Source organism: Saccoglossus kowalevskii, chromosome 19 (assembly GCF_978046115.1).
Source record: "Saccoglossus kowalevskii chromosome 19, keSacKowa6.1, whole genome shotgun sequence".
Lineage (NCBI taxonomy): Eukaryota > Metazoa > Hemichordata > Enteropneusta > Harrimaniidae > Saccoglossus > Saccoglossus kowalevskii.
Window position 1 is genome coordinate 27,427,464 of NC_140659.1, and position 21,925 is coordinate 27,449,388.

At 36.8% G+C, this 21,925-nt stretch overlaps 1 protein-coding gene across 1 annotated transcript in view; it reads left to right on the forward strand.

Annotated features, from left to right (window-relative positions):
• Window positions 1-21,925, forward strand: part of LOC102801348 (macrophage mannose receptor 1-like) — an 82,323-nt gene that overhangs the window by 16,449 nt on the left and 43,949 nt on the right. Inside the window, exons 5-16 of the mRNA XM_085493778.1 lie at window positions 7,206-7,420; window positions 7,784-7,869; window positions 11,568-11,668; window positions 12,273-12,402; window positions 13,414-13,496; window positions 13,992-14,114; window positions 14,549-14,620; window positions 15,204-15,236; window positions 17,681-17,842; window positions 18,273-18,361; window positions 20,468-20,624; window positions 21,561-21,599. Coding sequence (XP_085349904.1) covers window positions 7,206-7,420; window positions 7,784-7,869; window positions 11,568-11,668; window positions 12,273-12,402; window positions 13,414-13,496; window positions 13,992-14,114; window positions 14,549-14,620; window positions 15,204-15,236; window positions 17,681-17,842; window positions 18,273-18,361; window positions 20,468-20,624; window positions 21,561-21,599 — 1,290 coding nt within the window. The remainder of the gene's footprint in view (window positions 1-7,205; window positions 7,421-7,783; window positions 7,870-11,567; window positions 11,669-12,272; window positions 12,403-13,413; window positions 13,497-13,991; window positions 14,115-14,548; window positions 14,621-15,203; window positions 15,237-17,680; window positions 17,843-18,272; window positions 18,362-20,467; window positions 20,625-21,560; window positions 21,600-21,925) is intronic.

Sequence of the window (21,925 nt, forward strand, 5' to 3'; positions counted from 1 at the left end):
AATCCATATATGTATTACAAGGTCTGTTACCTCTACAGTAGCCTAGAATCCATGTGTTCCAAGGTCTGTTATCTCTACAGTAGCCTAGAATCCATGTGTCTCAAAGTCCGAAACCTCCACAGTAGCCAAGAATCCATATATGTATTACAAGGTCTGTTACCTCTACAGTAGCCTAGAATCCATGTGTTCCAACGTCTGAAACCTCCAAAGTAGCCTAGAATCCATATATGTATATAAGGTCTGTTACCCCCACAGTAACCTAGAATCCATGTGTTCCAAGGCCTGAAACCTCCACAGTAGCCTAGAATCCATTTATGTATTACAAGGACTGTTACCTCCACAGTAGCCTAGAATTCATGTGTCCCAAAGTCTGAAACCTCCACAGTAGCCTAGAATCCATGTGTTCCAAGGTCTGAAACCTCTACAGTAGCCTAGAATCCATATATGTATTACAAGGTCTGTTACCTCTACAGTAGCCGAGAATCCATGTGTTCCAAGGTCTGAAACCTCCACAGTAGCCTAGAATCCATATATGTATTACAAGGTCTGTTACCTCCACAGTAGCCTAGAATTCATGTGTCCCAAAGTCTGAAACCTCCACAGTAGCCTAGAATCCATGTGTTCCAAGGTCTGAAACCTCTACAGTAGCCTAGAATCCATATATGTATTACAAGGTCTGTTACCTCTACAGTAGCCGAGAATCCATGTGTTCCAAGGTCTGAAACCTCCACAGTAGCCTAGAATCCATATATGTATTACAAGGTATGTTACCTCTACAGTAGCCTAGAGTCCATATATGTATTACAAGGTCTGTTACCTCTACAGTAGCCTAGAATCCATGTGTTCCAAGGTCTGAAACCTCCACAGTAGCCTAGAATCCATATATGTATTACAAGGTCTGTTACCTCCACAGTAGCCTAGAATCCATGTGTTCCAAGGTCTGAAACCTCCACAGTAGCCTAGAATCCATATATGTATTACAAGGTCTGAAACCTCTACAGTAGCCTAGAATCCATGTGTCCCAAAGTCTGAAACCTCCACAGTAGCCTAGAATTCATATATGTATTACAAGGTCTGTTACCTTCACAGTAGCCTAGAATCCATGTGTTCCAAGGTCTGAAACCTCCACAGTAGCCTAGAATCCATATATGTATTACAAGGTCTGAAACCTCCACAGTAGCCTAGAATCCATGTGTCCCAAAGTCTGAAACCTCCACAGTAGCCTAGAATCCATATATGTATTACAAGGTCTGTTACCTCTACAGTAGCCTAGAATCCATGTATTCCAAGGTCTGAAACCTCCACAGTAGCCTAGAATCCATATATGTATTACAAGGTCTGTTACCTCCACAGTAGCCTAGAATCCATGTGTTCCAAGGTCTGTTACCTCTACAGTAGCCTAGAATCCATATATGTATTACAAGGTCTGTTACCTCCACAGTAGCCGAGAATCCATGTGTTCCAAGGTCTGTTACCTCTACAGTAGCCTAGAATCCATGTGTTCCACGGTCTGTTACCTCTACAGTAGCCTAGAATCCATATATGTATTACAAGGTCTGAAACCTCTACAGTAGCCTAGAATCCATATATGTATTACAAGGTCTGTTGCTTCCACAGTAGCCTAGAGTCCATGTGTTCCAAGGTCTGAAACCTCCACAGTAGCCTAGAATCCATATATGTATTACAAGGTATGTTACCTCTACAGTAGCCGAGAATCCATGTGTTCCAAGGTCTGTTACCTCTACAGTAGCCTAGAATCCATGTGTTCCAAGGTCTGTTACCTCCACAGTAGCCTAGAATCCATATATGTGTTACAAGGTCTGGTACCTCTACAGTAGCCTGGAATCCATGTGTTCCAAGGTCTGAAACCTCTACAGTAGCCTAGAATCCATATATGTATTACAAGGTCTATTGCTTCCACAGTAGCCTAGAGTCCATGTGTTCCAAGGTCTGAAACCTCCACAGTAGCCTAGAATCCATATATGTATTACAAGGTCTGTTACCTCTACAGTAGCCTAGAATCCATGTGTTCCAAGGTCTGTTACCTCCACAGTAGCCTAGAATCCATGTGTTCCAAGGTCTGAAACCTCCACAGTAGCCTAAAATCCATATATGTATTACAAGGTCTGAAACCTCCACAGTAGCCTAGAATCCATGTGTCCCAAAGTCTGAAACCTCCACAGTAGCCTAGAATCCATATATGTATTACAAGGTCTGTTACCTCTACAGTATCCTAGAATCCATGTATTCCAAGGTCTGAAACCTCCACAGTAGTCTAGAATCCATATATGTATTACAAGGTCTGTTACCTCCACAGTAGCCTAGAATCCATGTGTTCCAAGGTCTGTTACCTCTACAGTAGCCTAGAATCCATATATGTATTTTAAGGTCTGTTACCTCCACAGTAGTCGAGAATCCATGTGTTCCAAGGTCTGTTACCTCTACAGTAGCCTAGAATCCATGTGTTCCACGGTCTGTTACCTCTACAGTAGCCTAGAATCCATATATGTATTACAAGGTCTGAAACCTCTACAGTAGCCTAGAATCCATATATGTATTACAAGGTCTGTTGCTTCCACAGTAGCCTAGAGTCCATGTGTTCCAAGGTCTGAAACCTCCACAGTAGCCTAGAATTCATATATGTATTACAAGGTATGTTACCTCTACAGTAGCCTAGAATCCATATATGTATTACAAGGTCTGTTACCTCTACAGTAGCCTAGAATCCATGTGTTCCAAGGTCTGTTATCTCTACAGTAGCCTAGAATCCATGTGTCCCAAAGTCTGAAACCTCCACAGTAGCCAAGAATCCATATATGTATTACAAGGTCTGTTACCTCTACAGTAGCCTAGAATCCATGTGTTCCAAGGTCTGAAACCTCCAAAGTAGCCTAGAATCCATATATGTATATAAGGTCTGTTACCTCCACAGTAACCTAGAATCCATGTGTTCCAAGGCCTGAAACCTCCACAGTAGCCTAGAATCCATTTATGTATTACAAAGACTGTTACCTCCACAGTAGCCTAGAATTCATGTGTTCCAAGGTCTGAAACCTCCACAGTAGTCTAGAATCCATATATGTATTACAAGGTCTGTTACCTACACAGTAGCCTAGAATCCATGTGTTCCAATGTCTGAAACCTCCACAGTAGCCTAGAATCCATGTGTTCCAAGGTCTGTTACCTCTACAGTAGCCTAGAATCCATGTATTACAAGGTCTGTTACCTCTACAGTAGCCTAGAATCCATGTGTTCCAAGGTCTGTTACCTACACAGTAGCCTAGAATCCATATATGTATTACAAGGTCTGTTACCTCCACAGTAGCCTAGAATCCATGTGTTCCAAGGTCTGTTACCTCTACAGTAGCCTAGAATCCATGTGTTCCAAGGTCTGTTACCTCTACAGTAGCCTAGAATCCATATATGTATTACAAGGTCTGTTACCTCCACAGTAGCCTAGAATCCATGTGTTCCAAGGTCTGTTACCTCTACAGTAGCCTAGAATCCATGTGTTCCAAGGTCTGTTACCTCCACAGTAGCCTAGAATCCATATATGTGTTACAAGGTCTGGTACCTCTACAGTAGCCTGGAATCCATGTGTTCCAAGGTCTGAAACCTCTACAGTAGCCTAGAATCCATATATGTATTACAAGGTCTGTTGCTTCCACAGTAGCCTAGAGTCCATGTGTTCCAAGGTCTGAAACCTCCACAGTAGCCTAGAATCCATATATGTATTACAAGGTCTGTTACCTCTACAGTAGCCTAGAATCCATGTGTTCCAAGGTCTGTTACCTCCACAGTAGCCTAGAATCCATGTGTTCCAAGGTCTGTTACCTCTACAGTAGCCTAGAATCCATGTGTTCCAAGGTCTGTTACCTCTACAGTAGCCTAGAATCCATATATGTATTACAAGGTCTGTTATCTCTACAGTAGCCTAGAATCCATGTGTCCCAAAGTCTGAAACCTCCACAGTAGCCAAGAATCCATATATGTATTACAAGGTCTGTTATCTCTACAGTAGCCTAGAATCCATGTGTTCCAAGGTCTGAAACCTCCAAAGTAGCCTAGAATCCATATATGTATATAAGGTCTGTTACCTCCACAGTAACCTAGAATCCATGTGTTCCAAGGCCTGAAACCTCCACAGTAGCCTAGAATCAATTTATGTATTACAAGGACTGTTACCTCCACAGTAGCCTAGAATTCATGTGTTCCAAGGTCTGAAACCTCCACAGTAGTCTAGAATCCATATATGTATTACAAGGTCTGTTACCTACACAGTAGCCTAGAATCCATGTGTTCCAAGGTCTGAAACCTCCACAGTAGCCTAGAATCCATGTGTTCCAAGGTCTGTTACCACTACAGTAGCCTAGAATCCATGTGTTCCAAGGTCTGTTACCTCTACAGTAGCCTAGAATCCATATATGTATTACAAGGTCTGTTACCTCCACAGTAACCGAGAATCCATGTGTTCCAAGGTCTGTTACCTCTACAGTAGCCTAGAATCCATGTGTTCCAAGGTCTGTTACCTCCACAGTAGCCTAGAATCCATATATGTATTACAAGGTCTGGTACCTCTACAGTAGCCTGGAATCCATGTATTACATGGTCTGTTACCTCTACAGTAGCCTAGAATCCATGTGTTCCAAGGTCTGTTATCTCTACAGTAGCCTAGAATCCATGTGTCCCAAAGTCTGAAACCTCCACAGTAGCCTAGAATCCATATATGTATTACAAGGTCTGTTACCTCTACAGTAGCCTAGAATCCATGTGTTCCAAGGTCTGAAACCTCCAAAGTAGCCTAGAATCCATATATGTATATAAGGTCTGTTACCTCCACAGTAACCTAGAATCCATGTGTTCCAAGGCCTGAAACCTCCACAGTAGCCTAGAATCAATTTATGTATTACAAGGACTGTTACCTCCACAGTAGCCTTGAATCCATGTGTCCCAAAGTCTGAAACCTCCACAGTAGCCTAGAATCCATATATGTATTATGAGGTCTGTTACCTCTACAGTAGCCTAAAATCCATGTGTTCCAAGGTCTGAAACCTCCAAAGTAGCCTAGAATCCATATATGTATATAATGTCTGTTACCTCCACAGTAACCTAGAATCCATGTGTTCCAAGGCCTGAAACCTCCACAGTAGCATAGAATCAATTTATGTATTACAAGGACTGTTACCTCCACAGTAGCCTAGAATTCATGTGTTCCAAGGTCTGAAACCTCCACAGTAGTCTAGAATCCATATATGTATTACAAGGTCTGTTACCTACACAGTAGCCTAGAATCCATGTGTTCCAAGGTCTGAAACCTCCACAGTAGCCTAGAATCCATGTGTTCCAAGGTCTGTTACCTCTACAGTAGCCTAGAATCCATGTATTACAAGGTCTGTTACCTCTACAGTAGCCTAGAATCCATGTATTACAAGGTGTGTTACCTCTACAGTAGCCGAGAATCCATGTGTTCCAGGTCTGAAACCTCCACAGTAGCCTAGAATCCATATATGTATTACAAGGTCTGTTACCTCTACAGTGGCCTAGAATCCATGTGTTCCAAGGTCTGAAACCTCCACAGTAGCCTAGAATCAATTTATGTATTACAAGGACTGTTACCTCCACAGTAGCCTAGAATTCATTTGTTCCAAGGTCTGAAACCTCCACAGTAGTCTAGAATCCATATATGTATTACAAGGTCTGTTACCTCCACAGTAACCTAGAATCCATGTGTTCCAAGGCCTGAAACCTCCACAGTAGCCTAGAATCAATTTATGTATTACAAGGACTGTTACCTACACAGTAGCCTAGAATCCATGTGTTCCAAGGCCTGAAACCTCCACAGTAGCCTAGAATCAATTTATGTATTACAAGGACTGTTACCTACACAGTAGCCTAGAATCCATGTGTTCCAAGGCCTGAAACCTCCACAGTAGCCTAGAATCAATTTATGTATTACAAGGACTGTTACCTCCACAGTAACCTAGAATCCATGTGTTCCAAGGCCTGAAACCTCCACAGTAGCCTAGAATCAATTTATGTATTACAAGGACTGTTACCTACACAGTAGCCTAGAATCCATGTGTTCCAAGGTCTGAAACCTCCACAGTAGCCTAGAATCCATGTGTTCCAAGGTCTGTTACCTCTACAGTAGCCTAGAATCCATATATGTATATAAGGTCTGTTACCTCCACAGTAACCTAGAATCCATGTGTTCCAAGGCCTGAAACCTCCACAGTAGCCTAGAATCAATTTATGTATTACAAGGACTATTACCTCCACAGTAGCCTAGAATCCATGTGTCCCAAAGTCTGAAACCTCCACAGTAGCCAAGAATCCATATATGTATTACAAGGTCTGTTACCTCTACAGTAGCCTAGAATCCATGTGTTCCAAGGTCTGAAACCTCCAAAGTAGCCTAGAATCCATATATGTATATAAGGTCTGTTACCTCCACAGTAACCTAGAATCCATGTGTTCAATTCCAAGGCCTGAAACCTCCACAGTAGCCTAGAATCAATTTATGTATTACAAGGACTATTACCTCCACAGTAGCCTAGAATCCATGTGTCCCAAAGTTTGAAACCTCCACAGTAGCCAAGAATCCATATATGTATTACAAGGTCTGTTACCTCTACAGTAGCCTAGAATCCATGTGTTCCAAGGTCTGAAACCTCCAAAGTAGCCTAGAATCCATATATGTATATAAGGTCTGTTACCTCCACAGTAACCTAGAATCCATGTGTTCCAATGCCTGAAACCTCCGCAGTAGCCTAGAATCAATTTATGTATTACAAGGACTGTTACCTACACAGTAGCCTAGAATCCATGTGTTCCAAGGTCTGAAACCTCCACAGTAGTCTAGAATCCATATATGTATTACAAGGTCTGTTACCTACACAGTAGCCTAGAATCCATGTGTTCCAAGGTCTGAAACCTCTACAGTAGTCTAGAATCCATGTATTACAAGGTCTGTTACCTACACAGTAGCCTAGAATCCATGTGTTCCAAGGTCTGTTACCTCTACAGTAGCCTAGAATCCATATATGTATTACGAGGCCTGTTACCTCCACAGTAGCCTAGAATCCATAAATGTTATAATAATCTAGCCTCATTCATAAATCAGAGTGGAATATATGATCCCTTGTTATCGCTGTCCATGACCAGTGATTATTCAGGATATTAATTTATAAATTTCTATTTTCAAGATGTTGAAGTTCGATGTGATGAAGATGATGGTTGGGCATCTGTCAATGATAAATGTTACAAATATTTTAGTGATGAAAAAAAATGGCAGGATGCCGTTAATTACTGCCGCAATGGTTTTGATGCCGAGTTAATTGAAGTGGAAAATCAAATAGTCCAAGATCACGTCACAAAACTAACACTAAATAGTGCAATGTGGATTGGATTATCTGACAAGGTAAATACACAATTACGTAGTAAAATAATTTTACATTTTCTCTCAAGATATACTATATATATTGTCAAGTTCTCAGTAAATTCAAGATAATTCTGGTTGAGCTGTATCTTAATGTGATTTTTACCTAATTTCACCTCTGTTAAAAGGGTATCCACAACAGAAGCGCACAAAAACCAAAAAATCATTTATTGCAAGGTGGTTAATTAGAAAATTACTAAATTCTGACCATAGATACACCACTTAATTGTCATTTACAAATCCACGTACACTACTAATAGAGTAAATACAGTAACCATAAATCACTGAAATCAAACATTTTGAAAACAGTTTACATTCACTGACTTTATGCTTATTTTTTTCTAGTTGAGTGGACAGAGTGGTGTGTATAAATGGGTAGATGGTAGTATACCGACATATGAACACTGGGGACCGAGCCAACCTGCCACTGTGTAAGTAATTACAGATTTTAGTTTCGCATAAGTTAGTCGTAATCTTTGGTGCGAGTCGTATTGACAGGTCCAAGGTTTCATGTATGGTGTACAGTTTAATAAGAGTTATTCCTATTGGCCAAAATCACATGCAAAAAAAAATTTGTTTTATTTTGTCAAACCTAAAATAACAGGTGTCTGACACATAAAAAAAACACAGCACTGAAGAGGCAAATGGGTAAAAACATTCATGAAAAACCAACTGTAAAACAGATGAATGAAATAACCCAATCTGATTAAAATCTGATGTAGTGTACGGGCTTTAATTATTTTGGCTATAAACTTATTTTAATTTAATTTTTATTACTTTTGTTATTGATGCCCTTTTATTTCATTATTTTACTTTGATTTCGATTTTGTGATTTTTTTTTAATTCCGCCCTACCTACATCTGATCCGACGCCTATGTAAGTCCCGTTCAAATCTCGCGTAAGTAACAGCCAATCACAGCCCCCCTTTTATACAGGCTGTCGGTTGCTTACTTTTCAGTGTATACGGGCAATCTTTCTGTACATTATATTTTGCCCACTTTAATAAAGCATTAATAGAAAATTGCTAGTATATTTTTATTTACAAAAGAAATTCCACTGCATTTTACAATTTTTGTCATTACATTGAATATTTCCAGATACATCTTCGCCAGTCAAGGTTCGTTCATTCAGTCATCGCTTCAATTTTACATCACTGAGCATAATTATCTAGAATGGAAACAAAAAAATAAGTAAATCGTAATGATTAGAACACTGTAAACAGCTATAGTAAACAATGCAAACTGATTTTAAATTGTATAACGGTCACCGGCCCACGGCATCGACACAGAAAATTGGAGCAAACAAATATTTTCTGATCAATTGTGATGTGTTCCAAATAAAAAATATTTTATTCCAGTCCAAATCAGCTCAATTACTTTAATAAAGAGTTATTGTATAATGTACGAAATGTTGATACAATTTGATGAATATTTACAGCTTCAATACCGTAGAGGATTTTGGCCCGATCGTCAACAAAACATCAGCAGCCGTCTCCAGGGCAGGCGACTGGAAAAAGACACTGGTGTTCGGTCGAACCGGTGGAAACAAAATCGTCACTCCCAGAATAACTTTGCGAAATAACGATCTAAAGTCGGATCATTCGAGCCACATTGTTAACATAAAAATGACTTTCGTTTGACAATGATAAACTTACCGAAAAGCCGTGTTATTCACGGCCGCTAACGTCGGTATAATCCGCCATTTTATTTGAGTGTGTTTGCCACCTGACTCTGGCCGGTGACGTCATCATGTGCGCTATAGAAGGAGGTCTGTGATTCGTTGACTAAAATCGTCGATAGTGGGTCTCATTGAAATCTTGTTACATAGGCATCGGGTCAGATGTAGGTAGGGCAGAATTATATAAAAAAAAAAAAAAAAAATCAAAGTAAAATAATAAAATAAAAGGGCATTAATAACAAAAGTAATAAAAATTAAATTAAAATAAGTTTATAGCCAAAATAATTAAAGCCCGTACACTACATCAGATTTTAATCAGATTGGAAATAACCCTGACTGAAATGATGATGCAGTCAGCGTATGATGTAATCAATGTGGAGCCTTACTACCATTGACGCTACAAGTTGGCGTCTTCTCAACACCGATCTGACGCATATCGCACAACGAGTGCGGGGAGTTTGTTCGAAAACATTTCAGAGTCTTGGATGGCTGGCAGTATTTTACTAATATAACAAATCATTTCAGTTATTTCATTAACTATAGACCTGTTGCTATAGTAACCGTTTTATCGAAATTATTTGAGTTGTGCATTTTAAATCGAATTGAAAAATTTATCGAGACTAGTGATTTTCAGTTTGGGTTTAAACGCAAGCATTCAACAGAAATGTGTATCTTCGTAGTGAAGGAAATTGTCGACTTCTATAAAAGTCACAACTCGCCCGTTTTTGCTTGTTTTATGGATGCAACAAAAGCGTTTGACAGGGTAAACCATTGGAAGTTATTCATTGTGCGTTGTCTATTGCATTGGTATCGAGGTCAAACTTTTTGTATCCGATGGGCTTCAGAAATATCTGCGTCCTTTAGAGTGACCAATGGAGTTCGACAAGGAAGCATTCTTTCGCCGACGTTATTTTCAATTTATATTGATGATCTCAGTACTAGGCTGCAACAAGCGGGTGTTGGATGTCATTTAGCTGGTAAAATAATGAATTATCTTTTTTATGCTGATGATATTTTGTTAGTTTCACCTTCTGTCAAATCATTGAAAAAGCTCGTTGAGATCTGCGAGTGTTATGGTGAGGAGTTTGACATTCTTTTCCACACTACTAAGACAGAATGCATGTCATTTTTTCCAAAAACGTGGGGACAGACAAGGGTCCCAAGCGTGTACTTGTATGGTAAACCTCTGGTTTTCGTCTCAGTGAAAAAGTACCTGGGTTATATGGTGTCATCAGATGGCAAGGATGAAGCTGATATGAAGCGACAATTGCGGTGTATTTATGCTAGGGCAAATTTTATTTTACGAAAATTTATAAAAAGTTCAGAGTACGTTAAGTGTTTGTTATTTAGAACGTATTTATACAGCATATATTGTTTGAATGTTTGGTGTGATTATCGTACACAAATTGTGAATACTGTGTGAGTGGCTTATAATAACGCTATAAGATTGATCTTTAGCCTTAAACGGGCTAGCAGCGCCAGTGGTAATTGCGTGAGTAGAAATATTTTCAACTTTGAATCTCTTCAGCGCAAGGCATTATATAACTTCAGTCAGCGTCTACTTACGAGCGATAATGCTTTAATTCGTACTTGTGTCAACTCTGACAGTTTTTTCTTATCCAAATTTTGGACTAATCTTAGACGTTGTATTTATTAGTGTTCGTGTTTGTTATGTATTTAATATGGGACTTTTTTGGCCTGAAATAAAGGATTAATAATAATAATAATTACTAAATAATGATAAGTGAAACTTAGTGATACATAGAAATGAGCTGGGCAAAAAAATTGTCCACTCAGCAGTCAGTTTACACTGATAGTTCCTTGAGTAGAGTGCGTTCTATGCATTTTTATTTTTGTTTGTGTTTGAAGACGTTCTATTTCAAGCTAGTTGAAACCTGAAATTATGTGAGAAATTTTCAACTTCAAACAGAAGTTTTATTATCGTTATTTTGTGTTAGTTTTCTTCTAGATCTGCTCCAAAGATTGACTTATACATGACATTAATATTTCACTAACTAAATAATATTTTACTAAAATATGTGATTAGAAAGTAACTTAAGTTGTAAAAAGAAGCATCAAGTTCTGTGTATAAACACTAGTGTAAAAAGGCGGTAGAATGCTATTTTAGTCAAAATCGGCTAGTAAGACGCCATATGACCCAGGTCTGCGCTTCCTCTGACAACAGAACACAAACTACAACTCACTAAGCACAGTGGAGGAAAGAAACAAAGTAGCAAAGTTGCCAGTCAGGGTATAAAGTATATTGTAGTGTGTAAGTAATGGGATTAATGTCAATTTATGATATGCTATACTAGCCATTGGTTGTGTGTTACGGTAGATGGCAAAATAATGTAGCATGAAATAAAAACTACCTTTATAAACTTTTATCGAAAAGTCATACCTATCTTTCAATATCTGTATAACATTGCAACATTTGTTGCTTGCTCTCAAGATTTTCTCCTAACTGTGTGAAAGTGAAGAGTAGTGACGATGGTTTATGGACCACAGAGGACTGTGCTGTTACAAATTCATTTTGTTGTGGAAAACCTGAAGGTCAGTGTATTTCTTTCACTTTCCCATGCAATGACGTACATGTATCATTACCTAGCTATTAAGTCATTGTTTGTCTTTTAACTGACTTGTAAATATATGACTTTAATATATGCAGTAAATTTTTAATTTGACTTTTCGGTTATTGTGAATCTCTAAGTTTATAGTCTCAACAAAGCGCTGGGAAATTATTTTGCCGCCACAACAGTCACTATTGGTAAATAGTGCAAGCTAAAATAAAGAAAGTGTCAGCCTCTTGCATTTTGCCGAGAATTGTTGTTATTCCCTCTACTTCTTTGGCAGGAATGAATTTGTATTTTTAGTAATGAAGTGACGAAAATAACAATAATTCTCTGAAGTGTGAGATGCTTTCTCTCTCTACTTCTACACTTTTTACCAAATACAATCGTATACAACTGCCGCTATTTCAGTTTACTCATTTGTTTGTCCGAATTAAGCATCTTAAGGGGTTAGCATACGTTTAATGTGTTTTTTTTCAATATTTCAATAACTTTTTTCAATAACTAATCACATGACATAATGCTAAGTGATTATTTGAAACAAACGCTATACAATACACATGCCTTATAATGTATGTTAATGACAGGGTCATGTGCACCGGGATGGAAGATATACAAAGGTCAATGTTATCAGTTCAATACGTACTTTCCTGCCACATGGACGGATGGAAAACACACGTGTGAGGTGCAGGCAGCACATCTCGTTACTGTCAACAAGTAAGTATTAAACAATCAGTCATGGGAATTATTTGTGAAGTTTAACATATTAAAGCGTGGGGCTTGTCATTGTTTACAAACAAGCGACTACCTGAGCCTTTGCATTTTTAGCTTGTGTTATCCCCGCATGAGACCTAATTCCTACATGTGTGCAGGTGATAACCCTCTCACTTTAATTTTATCATAAGTTAATATTTTTGGTGTCAGTGCCTAGAATGGCTATCTTTTCCTGATTTGCTGGTCTAGCCAGCTACATGTCTTTTTCCACACTGTGTAAAAGAACATAATTACTCAATGAAGTTATGCTCATACTTTTATCATAAATTCACCATATTCATACACATGTATGTACTTTCATGGATTTGTTAAAATGTTGTCAATGCCAGGTATATAGAAGAGCCATGTGACATGTTTTCACTCTGAAATAGAGTTTCGTTCTCTTTGGTTGTTTACATTCAATGTTCCATTGATCAATGTAACCATGGTAATTGTAGTAGGAAATGCAATGATACATGGAAATGAAACATTATTTTAGGTTCAAAAACAATTAAATCACATGGTCTTCACTCTTTCAAGACCTCAGCACCATTTGCATATTTTTAATATATGTCTAGCCAGCCTAATCTCTGATCTGCGAGTAGAAGTACTTTTTTTGACTGGCAAAATAGGCTATTATGTGGGCAGTCTTTTTTTAAAAAGTAGTTCAATCTATCCTTCAAACTACTTTAGAAATTGCATAATGTATGTATAAATACATACCCGGTAAATGTAAATATAAATTCTGTTATGAAAGTTTTCTATTTAGGTTCCTACTAAAACTTTTGAAGAAATCTTAGACTAGTTCTAAATTAAAAACTTTTGAAGCTTTGAAGTTTCTAAATATGGAGTTAAGACTTTTAAGGAAATGAAACATAAAGAATGACCATTCTTTATTTAAAAATGAACTAAATATGGATAGCATCTTGCATATCTCGAAACATATCTTCATACATTCTTGTGTTTTTAATTCAGTCAAGGTGAGAATGACTTCTTGGTCCATGAGTTTGGTTTATTAAATGAAGTAGGAATAAACAATGTATGGATTGGAATATCAGGTGAGTGGTCTCTGTTGTCATGGTAATTACCACCAAATAGTAATCCTGCTTCTCATTTATCTATATACCCCATATATTTTGCTGTAATCCCATGAATTAATGAGAACACTGTTTGGTCTTATTATCACTCTGAAGATATAGACATGATTGGTGATCCGCGCATCAGAAATTTATATACAGATGGACAACATCTGTGTGTTTTTTTCTTGTGAAAATGCATCTATTCACCATTTGAAATTGTGTTCTTAATTGGGCATAATGGTTAAATGTGTGTTTGTTGTTTATTGATTATTCTTGTTCTAATTTGGAACAAACGCAACACACAATGCTTTGCCAAAATGTTATGTACATTTGTCAGAAAAACACTTCGCTCTGACCTGAAACATATATTCATGGATGTCATTTTGAAGTAATATGTCATGTTTATTTCATGTCAGTTTCACAAATTCAGTTCTCAGATTGACTAACCTGACTAACTTATTGACTTTTTTCCAGATACTGTAACTGATGGCGTGTTTCGTTGGGCCGATGGTACATCATCATACGCATACAGTAATTGGAATCCAGATCAACCAAATGACACTCCAAACCAATCAGATTGTGGTACAGTTGCGACCGGTCAGTATTAGGAATAAGAGACTTTATATAACTTTGTATCATGGTTATCACCAGGAAATGAAAAGTGCATGTCTATTAACTATCATATTAAAATGAAAGACAGTAGTTGGTAACTAAAGATTTATAAGATTGTTGTATGCAAGTGTGATGTGCGATGAAAAAGTTAAGCAAAAAACGATATGGTCACAAAAGTATATGGTTACTCTTTGATGGCTGTCACTATCTGACGTTCCTGGAATTTGATTGGTACCAATAAAAAGTGGAGAAGTGAAAAACTACATTGTTCTGTCAGGCGTGTGTTGGGTTTGGAACACTATTGAGGGCGCAACTCACACAACCTTGTCAGGCTATTTAACAATAGACCTCTGTCATTTACATAAAGACATGCATAATTTCAAACCTCGGTTGATTCAAACTGTTTATAATTATTATAGGTTCCCCTGATGGAGGATGGGATACTGCTTACTGTTTTACCATGCAGCCGTTTGTTTGTGAGATTCCTGTAGGTAAGTAAGCACTGTTTTAAACTACTAAACCTATGCCCATTGTGTAGTATGATAATGCTTAGCATGTCTGCCCAGATCTAGAGATTGCAGGGTCCAGTATTCAACCCCCTCTCTGCAGTGACAGAATGGGTACTTGCTGTAACCTTAAGTTGAGGAAAATGGCATCATATCATAGTGGTCTGATGTAACATTATCTGTCCTGTGTAATGTCCCAGTCCTATTTAACATAACCATCACAGTATCCTAACTATTATTAGTATAACCAGTAATAGATTATTACATACTACTAGTAAGCTTCAGTCTATTTTATGTTGACATGACTGGTTTTCCACCTTTGCATTTACCTAGCAATGCATCCACATTGCTGAAACTGTACCATGACATGTAACACAAATTATTGGTATCCAGACAAAACGTCATTTTCTCTCTTGTATAAAAATAGATATAATAATAATTTAAGCCAATTTAAGATATATTGTACCATCTATATAGTCCTTATCAACAAAAAACAATCTGAAAGATATCTTAGTTTTGAATTGTTGAATCTACATGTGTTAATTATACTATATTTTCTTTATCACAGGTCAGACAATTGTACCACTTCAACCAGGTTATGGTATGTATAATTGTTTGTAACTTGGATTAATTCTTGCATTACTTTCACTTATTTTCATAAATTATGCGCAAATTGTGGGAGAAAGGTTTATTTTCAGTAGATTTTCTCCTGGTCTGTAATGAAATGAAAAAGAATGTTTAGATGTTGACTTGTTTGTATGGCATTGTTGCTGTCACTGTCTTTGTCGTTGTTATCAATTCATATGTTCTGGATAACTCAAGGAAGTTTTCTCCAATCATTCCCAAACTTGTTTATATTATCAATCACTTATGCTGTGCACAGAATCACTTTATTTCCCACTTTCCCCTAATCTTAGTGCAGTTCAGTGTTAGCAAATCTAGTAAATATATTTTGAAAGATATCAGTGAAAATGTGTCTTCAAATTCTACATTGGCATAACATTGGCTGTACTTTGTATGTCACTTAATTGGCTAGATTTGATAAAACATTGAAACCTATCCACTTATAATACTGTAAAGGGGGTAATTATTCACTGGGTTTTAATTTAGCTTATTTCGCTGACTGGAAAAATGCGCTAAATTAAAACACAGTAAATATGTAATATTTAGCATAGAACACATTATCCAAATAACGAAACCGTGAATTTAAAACCCACTGAATATGCCTGAAATGGTAAATCAGTGAAATTTAAACCCAGTGAAAATTAGTCATTTTACAGTATATCCATTGTTCACAATTGGACATGTGGTATTATACTTTCCAAGACCTGTTCAGAATGAATGTGTCATGTAAATAATTTGACACAATTGTACTCTTCTGCCATATTGGGATTAGTATTAAATGTTAGTCATTATGTATTTTATTGTTTGGGAACTTTTATTCAGTTCATGTTATATTCTATGAAGGACATTGAGATTAACACAGTTTATGTAATATTCTTTTTGTAGTCCCTGTTCGGATGCAGTTCGAAAACAGGGACTTATGTTTTGACCTCCATGCGTCCGTGCTTCCGTGCGTCCGAGCCTGTATCTTAGAAATGCCTGGACCAATCACAATCAAACTTCACACATACATCACACATGATATTGTACATATGCACATCAATTTGTTTCACGATCTGATTCAAGATGGCCGAATGCCTGCCAATATAGGATCTTGATGCACATAATTTTGTTGTTCAGATAAGATTCAAAATGGCCATTTTGTTTTAATGAATGTGGTTCTAGTACCATATCTCCGACTTGCTGTGACTGATTACATTCAAATTTTAAATATTCATTATACATCATGTTATAGATATACAGATATATTGGTTTGACAACCCTATTAAAAATGGCCGAATAGTGGCCATTTTTGTGCTAAAAAATCATCAAATATCAAGCATTTCTGGCATTAATGGATGGATTTTGTTCAAACTTGGTACATACATTAGACATCACTGGTTATATTATTATAAACAAAACTATATATCTTAAATTCGATAACTAACAGTTATTCTTTTTTAGCCCCGCTGTCGACTTTGTCGAGTGGAGCTTATCATATGAGTGATTGTCCGTCGTCCGTGTCAATGTTTTACTTTTTTGACTTCTTCTTGAAAACTATGAGCCTGAATGCTTTGATACTCGGTGTATATGTACCTTGGGTAGACCTCACTCAGATTTGTTCATTTTGTAATGATATCTTCAATTCTCTAATTTTGGTGAATATTTTTGTCATTTTTGGTAAAAGTGATATTTTCGACTTGTTGTTAAAAAACGCAAGTCCAATTGCTTGATATTACATATATAGGTACTACATGTGGACCTCTCTCAGATTTGTTCATTTTGTAATGATATCTTTAATTCTATAATTTTGGTGAATATTTTTGTCATTTTTGGTAAAAAGTGATATTTTCGACTTTTTGTTGAAAACTGCAAGTCAGATTGCTTTTATATTACATATTTAGGTACTACATGCTGACCTCTTTATTATCCAATTTTGATGATTTTTTTTTGTCATTTTTGGTGAAAAGTGATATTTTTGAATTCTTGTTCAAAACAGCAAGTCTACATATTGTTCATTTTCTAATGATATCTTCTGTTCTTTAATTGAAATGTGCATTGCTAACAGCGGAGCTATCTCAGCTGAGAAGCTGCTTGTTTATTTTCATTGAAACTACATGTATCATACACCTACTGTGTATGATAGATTTACCGATATATGCTGTGATAAATATTTTTATCTCATCATTTTTTTCTGTTTATACTATATTTTTTAATCCACCTAATTTAGGAGGTGATTTAGTATTTATTAAAGAACTTTGGAATTCCTGTAAATACATTTATTTAAAGTAAAAGTTAAAATATCAAACATATTCATGCATTTCTTCCTTTTTTATAGAAAATATACCACCTAAAAACATTTTAATTATTTTTATTACTATGAATGAATTTATTTGCCAAAATGTTATATGACCAATAACCAAAAAGTATATTGTTTTTCAGAAATTGGTAGATGTGATCCGAAGTGGACTCTCCATGGCGATTATTGTTATTTATTTGAGATAGATAATAAGTTGTCTTGGTACGGAGCAGAGTCGGCATGTCAAGACAATGGTGGCTTTTTGACAAGTATTCTTGATGCTAATGAGCAGAGCTTTATAAATAGTAATTATGCCATTAATATTACCATAATTACCATAATATTATTATAATTCAAGCGAGATGATGAGCATTATGAACAGAGCTATATCAGCATATATATTATTTAACCTTTTCACCACCAGTTTCCTCTTTTTATCACAAAATAGTCCCATTTATAGTCTGCACTTCCCTTCAGAAGATTGCGACAAAAAAAAAAAAAACTGAAAATTGATTCAAATTTTGTCTGTTGGCTCCAAAATTAGGGTTTATTTCCAGAAATACATGTATTGAAGAATATCAGAAAGTGAAAGAAAATCTGGTGGTGAAAAAGTGAATGAGCAAATCTTCAATTTGTAATTAATTTTAAATATTTCTATGCTATCTATTCACCAATCAGAATGCTTATCTCAGCAATTGATAATCATAAATTGTCCGTTTTGTATTTGCATTAAAGCTCGCATCGATAATATTCAAGATAAGCTGCTGATTGGTTTTCATGATACCTCGCTTGAAGGGGAATTTGAATGGGTTGACGGATCTCCGGTAAGTCTTACTTTTGTTGCAGATGCTATGTGCACATTTATCTTGGATGTCAATAGTGTCTTTTCAATTTGTTTAAAAATCTGTCTGCTGGCAAACAAGTGATAATAAAATAAATGCAATATTTACTATATTGGGGCCGCCATCTTGAATAAAGCATGAAACTAAAGAAAGAGACAAGTTGTGAAACACATTTTTCAGATTCCTACAAATCAGAAAAAAAAACGTCGAAATTTGGCCGAATTTGTCGTTTCTGTGTGGGGAAAATTCTTTGCATACAAACACCTACGAGGAGCATTCAATAAGTAATGCCCCTGACCCATTTCAAATAGCAGGAGATTAATGAAACTTGGCACAGTTATTAGTCTTTCTCTACATAGGAACCACCCAGAGTTATGCATTTCTTCCCATCGTTTGATGCAGCTCTGGACACCGTTTTTGTAGAACACCCCAGGCTGGTCCTCCAACCATGTCGTATCTTCAGAAATCAAGGCTGCATCATATGGGAAATGCTTTTCTTTCAAAAACAACTTCATGGCTGGGACGAGATGAAAGTCAGTGGGTGCAAAATCAGGAGAGTAAGGGGAATGGGGGCGGATTTCATAGCCACACGCTTGTGCTTCTGATCTTGCGACATGCGAGTTGTGGACCGGAGCGTTGTCCTGCAGGAGGAGGATACCTTTGCTGATCTTGCCCCGCCTCTTTATTTTGATAGCTTCTCTTATCATCAAAAGTGAAGCGTAATAGGCTCCTGTAAATGTTGATAACCTTTGCCAGGAAATCTGTCATCACTACTTCGTCCTGGTTCCAGAAGACTGTGAATATGACCTTGCCAGTGGAGGGCTGTACCCTTGCCTTTTTAGAGGGGGTGAGTCCAAGTGCTCCCACTGCATTGACTGGGCTTTGGTCTCTGGATCATAGCGATGGATCCAAGTTTCATCCTGTGTAATCAGTCTTTTGAAAAACTTTGACTTATCTTCTTGGCACTTCTCCAAATTCATCCTCAACGTGTCCTTGCTTCTGGAAAGGTGTGAGCAACCTGGGAATCCATCTGGCAGACACCTTATGCATATGCAAATGGTCATGAATGATAGTTTCCACAGACCCTGTACTAATCTTGACCTCTTGGGCTAGTACGTAGTAGTAGTGCGTCGATCTTTCAAAATGGCTGCCTCAACTTGACGGACAGATGCCTCATCAATGGCAGAAGAGGGACGACCAGGTCTGGGAGCTGTTTCCACAGACTTCCGGCCATTTTTTAATTCACGATGCCAGCGTTTTACAAGGTCATATGATGGGGCATCATCACCATAAGTTTTATTCATATCATCAAAAGTCTTCTTTGGTGTGCGTCCTTTCAAATACAAAAAACGGATCACTGCACAACACTCAACTGGCTCTGTTCAAACACCTGTTAATCATCAACTACAATTAGTTCAGAATTGTTTTTTGCAACATAACCCATAGAGATGTAAATCATTACACATGCAAAATTTCATCTAGATCAGACAACTGGAAGTGGGTCAGGGGCATTACTTATTGAACGCACCTTGTAATTACCTGAAGAACTTAAAAACATTTTCCTGGAGTATTTGAAACCAAAAATTGTCATTTCAACTCAGCAGCCAATCAGCGATGACAGTTAGATGACAATTTTGACAATGGCAACAATTTTAATGTTAAAAATTCATCACAATCGGCATTTCAAAACTTGATCATGGTTTTTCATGAACATCATGCCACCTGTTATCTGTGAAAGAAATACTGGGGGTACTTATCAATGATTATATTTACTAAGATATGGTCATGTACTAGTAATACCATGCTGGAAACCACTGGTTTGCTGGTGATCAGTTTCCTTATACATTGTAAAATCTATATACATGTACATCCGTATACTTATATATGCACATGTAATTTTGATAAAATCATTCTACAACGGTGTCCACTTTCATGTGTATTATCGTCTTATTTCAAAATCTTGACCAATTTTTTTTTCAAATTTCCATTGAAATCTGAAAGAGATTTGCCACAAAATGTAACCATGAGAAAAAAACTACGGAAAACATGTAGCAGGGAAATGAACAAAATATGCCTTTATTTTTTCAGGTGGATTTTACTAATTGGTATGCAGGTACTGATGAACCCAATGACTACGGTGGTTATGAAGACTGTACTGTTCTAGAATATGACGAGTCAAGACTTGGTTCATGGAATGATCTTGACTGTAATAATATACATGGATATATTTGTAAGAAACAGAAATGTAAGTCACTTGTTACTTAATATTGTTTTGTTTTTGTTTTTTTCAAACGATATCGTATTTTTATCTGAATCCCCAAATAAGGATATCATTTCATCACAGTGTGTGGGTTGTTCTCATGTTGATGTGATGTGAGTCTGTGGTACACTTGCCATGATATCTTAGTTGGAACGTACACAAACAAAAATAAGGTATCGTCCAAAAAAGCAAAAGACATCACGACAAGACTAATATAGAGATCTAAAATACAAAAAAGCAACTGGAGAGAATTTTACTGAATAGATCATCAATACTGAAATCTTGAAAAAGTGGCTCATAAATAGCATGTGTGTGGGTTGTTTGTTTTCTACCAGAGTCTAATAATGTAAAATGACTAATTTTCACTGGGTTTAAATTTCGCTGATTTACCATTTCAGACATATTCAGTGGGTTTTAAATTTACAGTTTTATCTTTTAGATAATGTGTTCTATGCTAAATTTTACATATTCACTGGGTTTTAATTTAGCGCATTTTCCAGTCAGCGAAATAAGCAAAATTAAAACCCAGTGAATAATTAACCCTTTTACAGTAATGTGAGACTTTAGTACACATTTCCAGTGAATGGGTTGGTCCAATGGCCTGCCTGGTTGTGAGTTTATGGCATGTCAGACACCAAGGTCCAGGTCTGTTCTCATGAGTGTGATGTTGCATTATTGTCCATCTATGTGTACTTGGCTCACTGAGGATGTGACAATTACAATAACTATAGATTCATACCTGTACATTAATTAGTTTGTGGAGTTTAAATAATTTTTGACTACAGGATGTACTACAATGGTGGTGTGGTAAAGTCATTCTTCAGTTTGGTCATTGATATTATGTTTCTTGTAATGGCAGATATAAGTTCTGTATTTCACTGATATTTTATTGAGAAAATAATATTATAATTTATTTTCTAGATGAAGGTGGCATGGTAACTACTCTTCCAAAGCCAACTCGTAAGTGAATTTCTTGTTATATAAAGCCAAAAAAAAACGTGATTTGTTCCTGGTGAGCATGTGTATCACTTTAATAGGGGCTAGGTCACTCATGATTTTTTTTTTGGTTTCTAATAAAATACTGACAGTAACCATAAAATTTAAAGAAAAACAACAGAAACAACATGCTTCATATCACCACAGCTTTTTATGAAACATTTCAGGACCAGAAACAAATCTTTCATTTTTTAGCTTAAAGCATAATTTTCAGCAGCTGTCTATTACTAAATACTCTTTGACAGTGAATTTCTAGCCCCAGAAAGTACCAAGATGTGTGACCTTCAGGG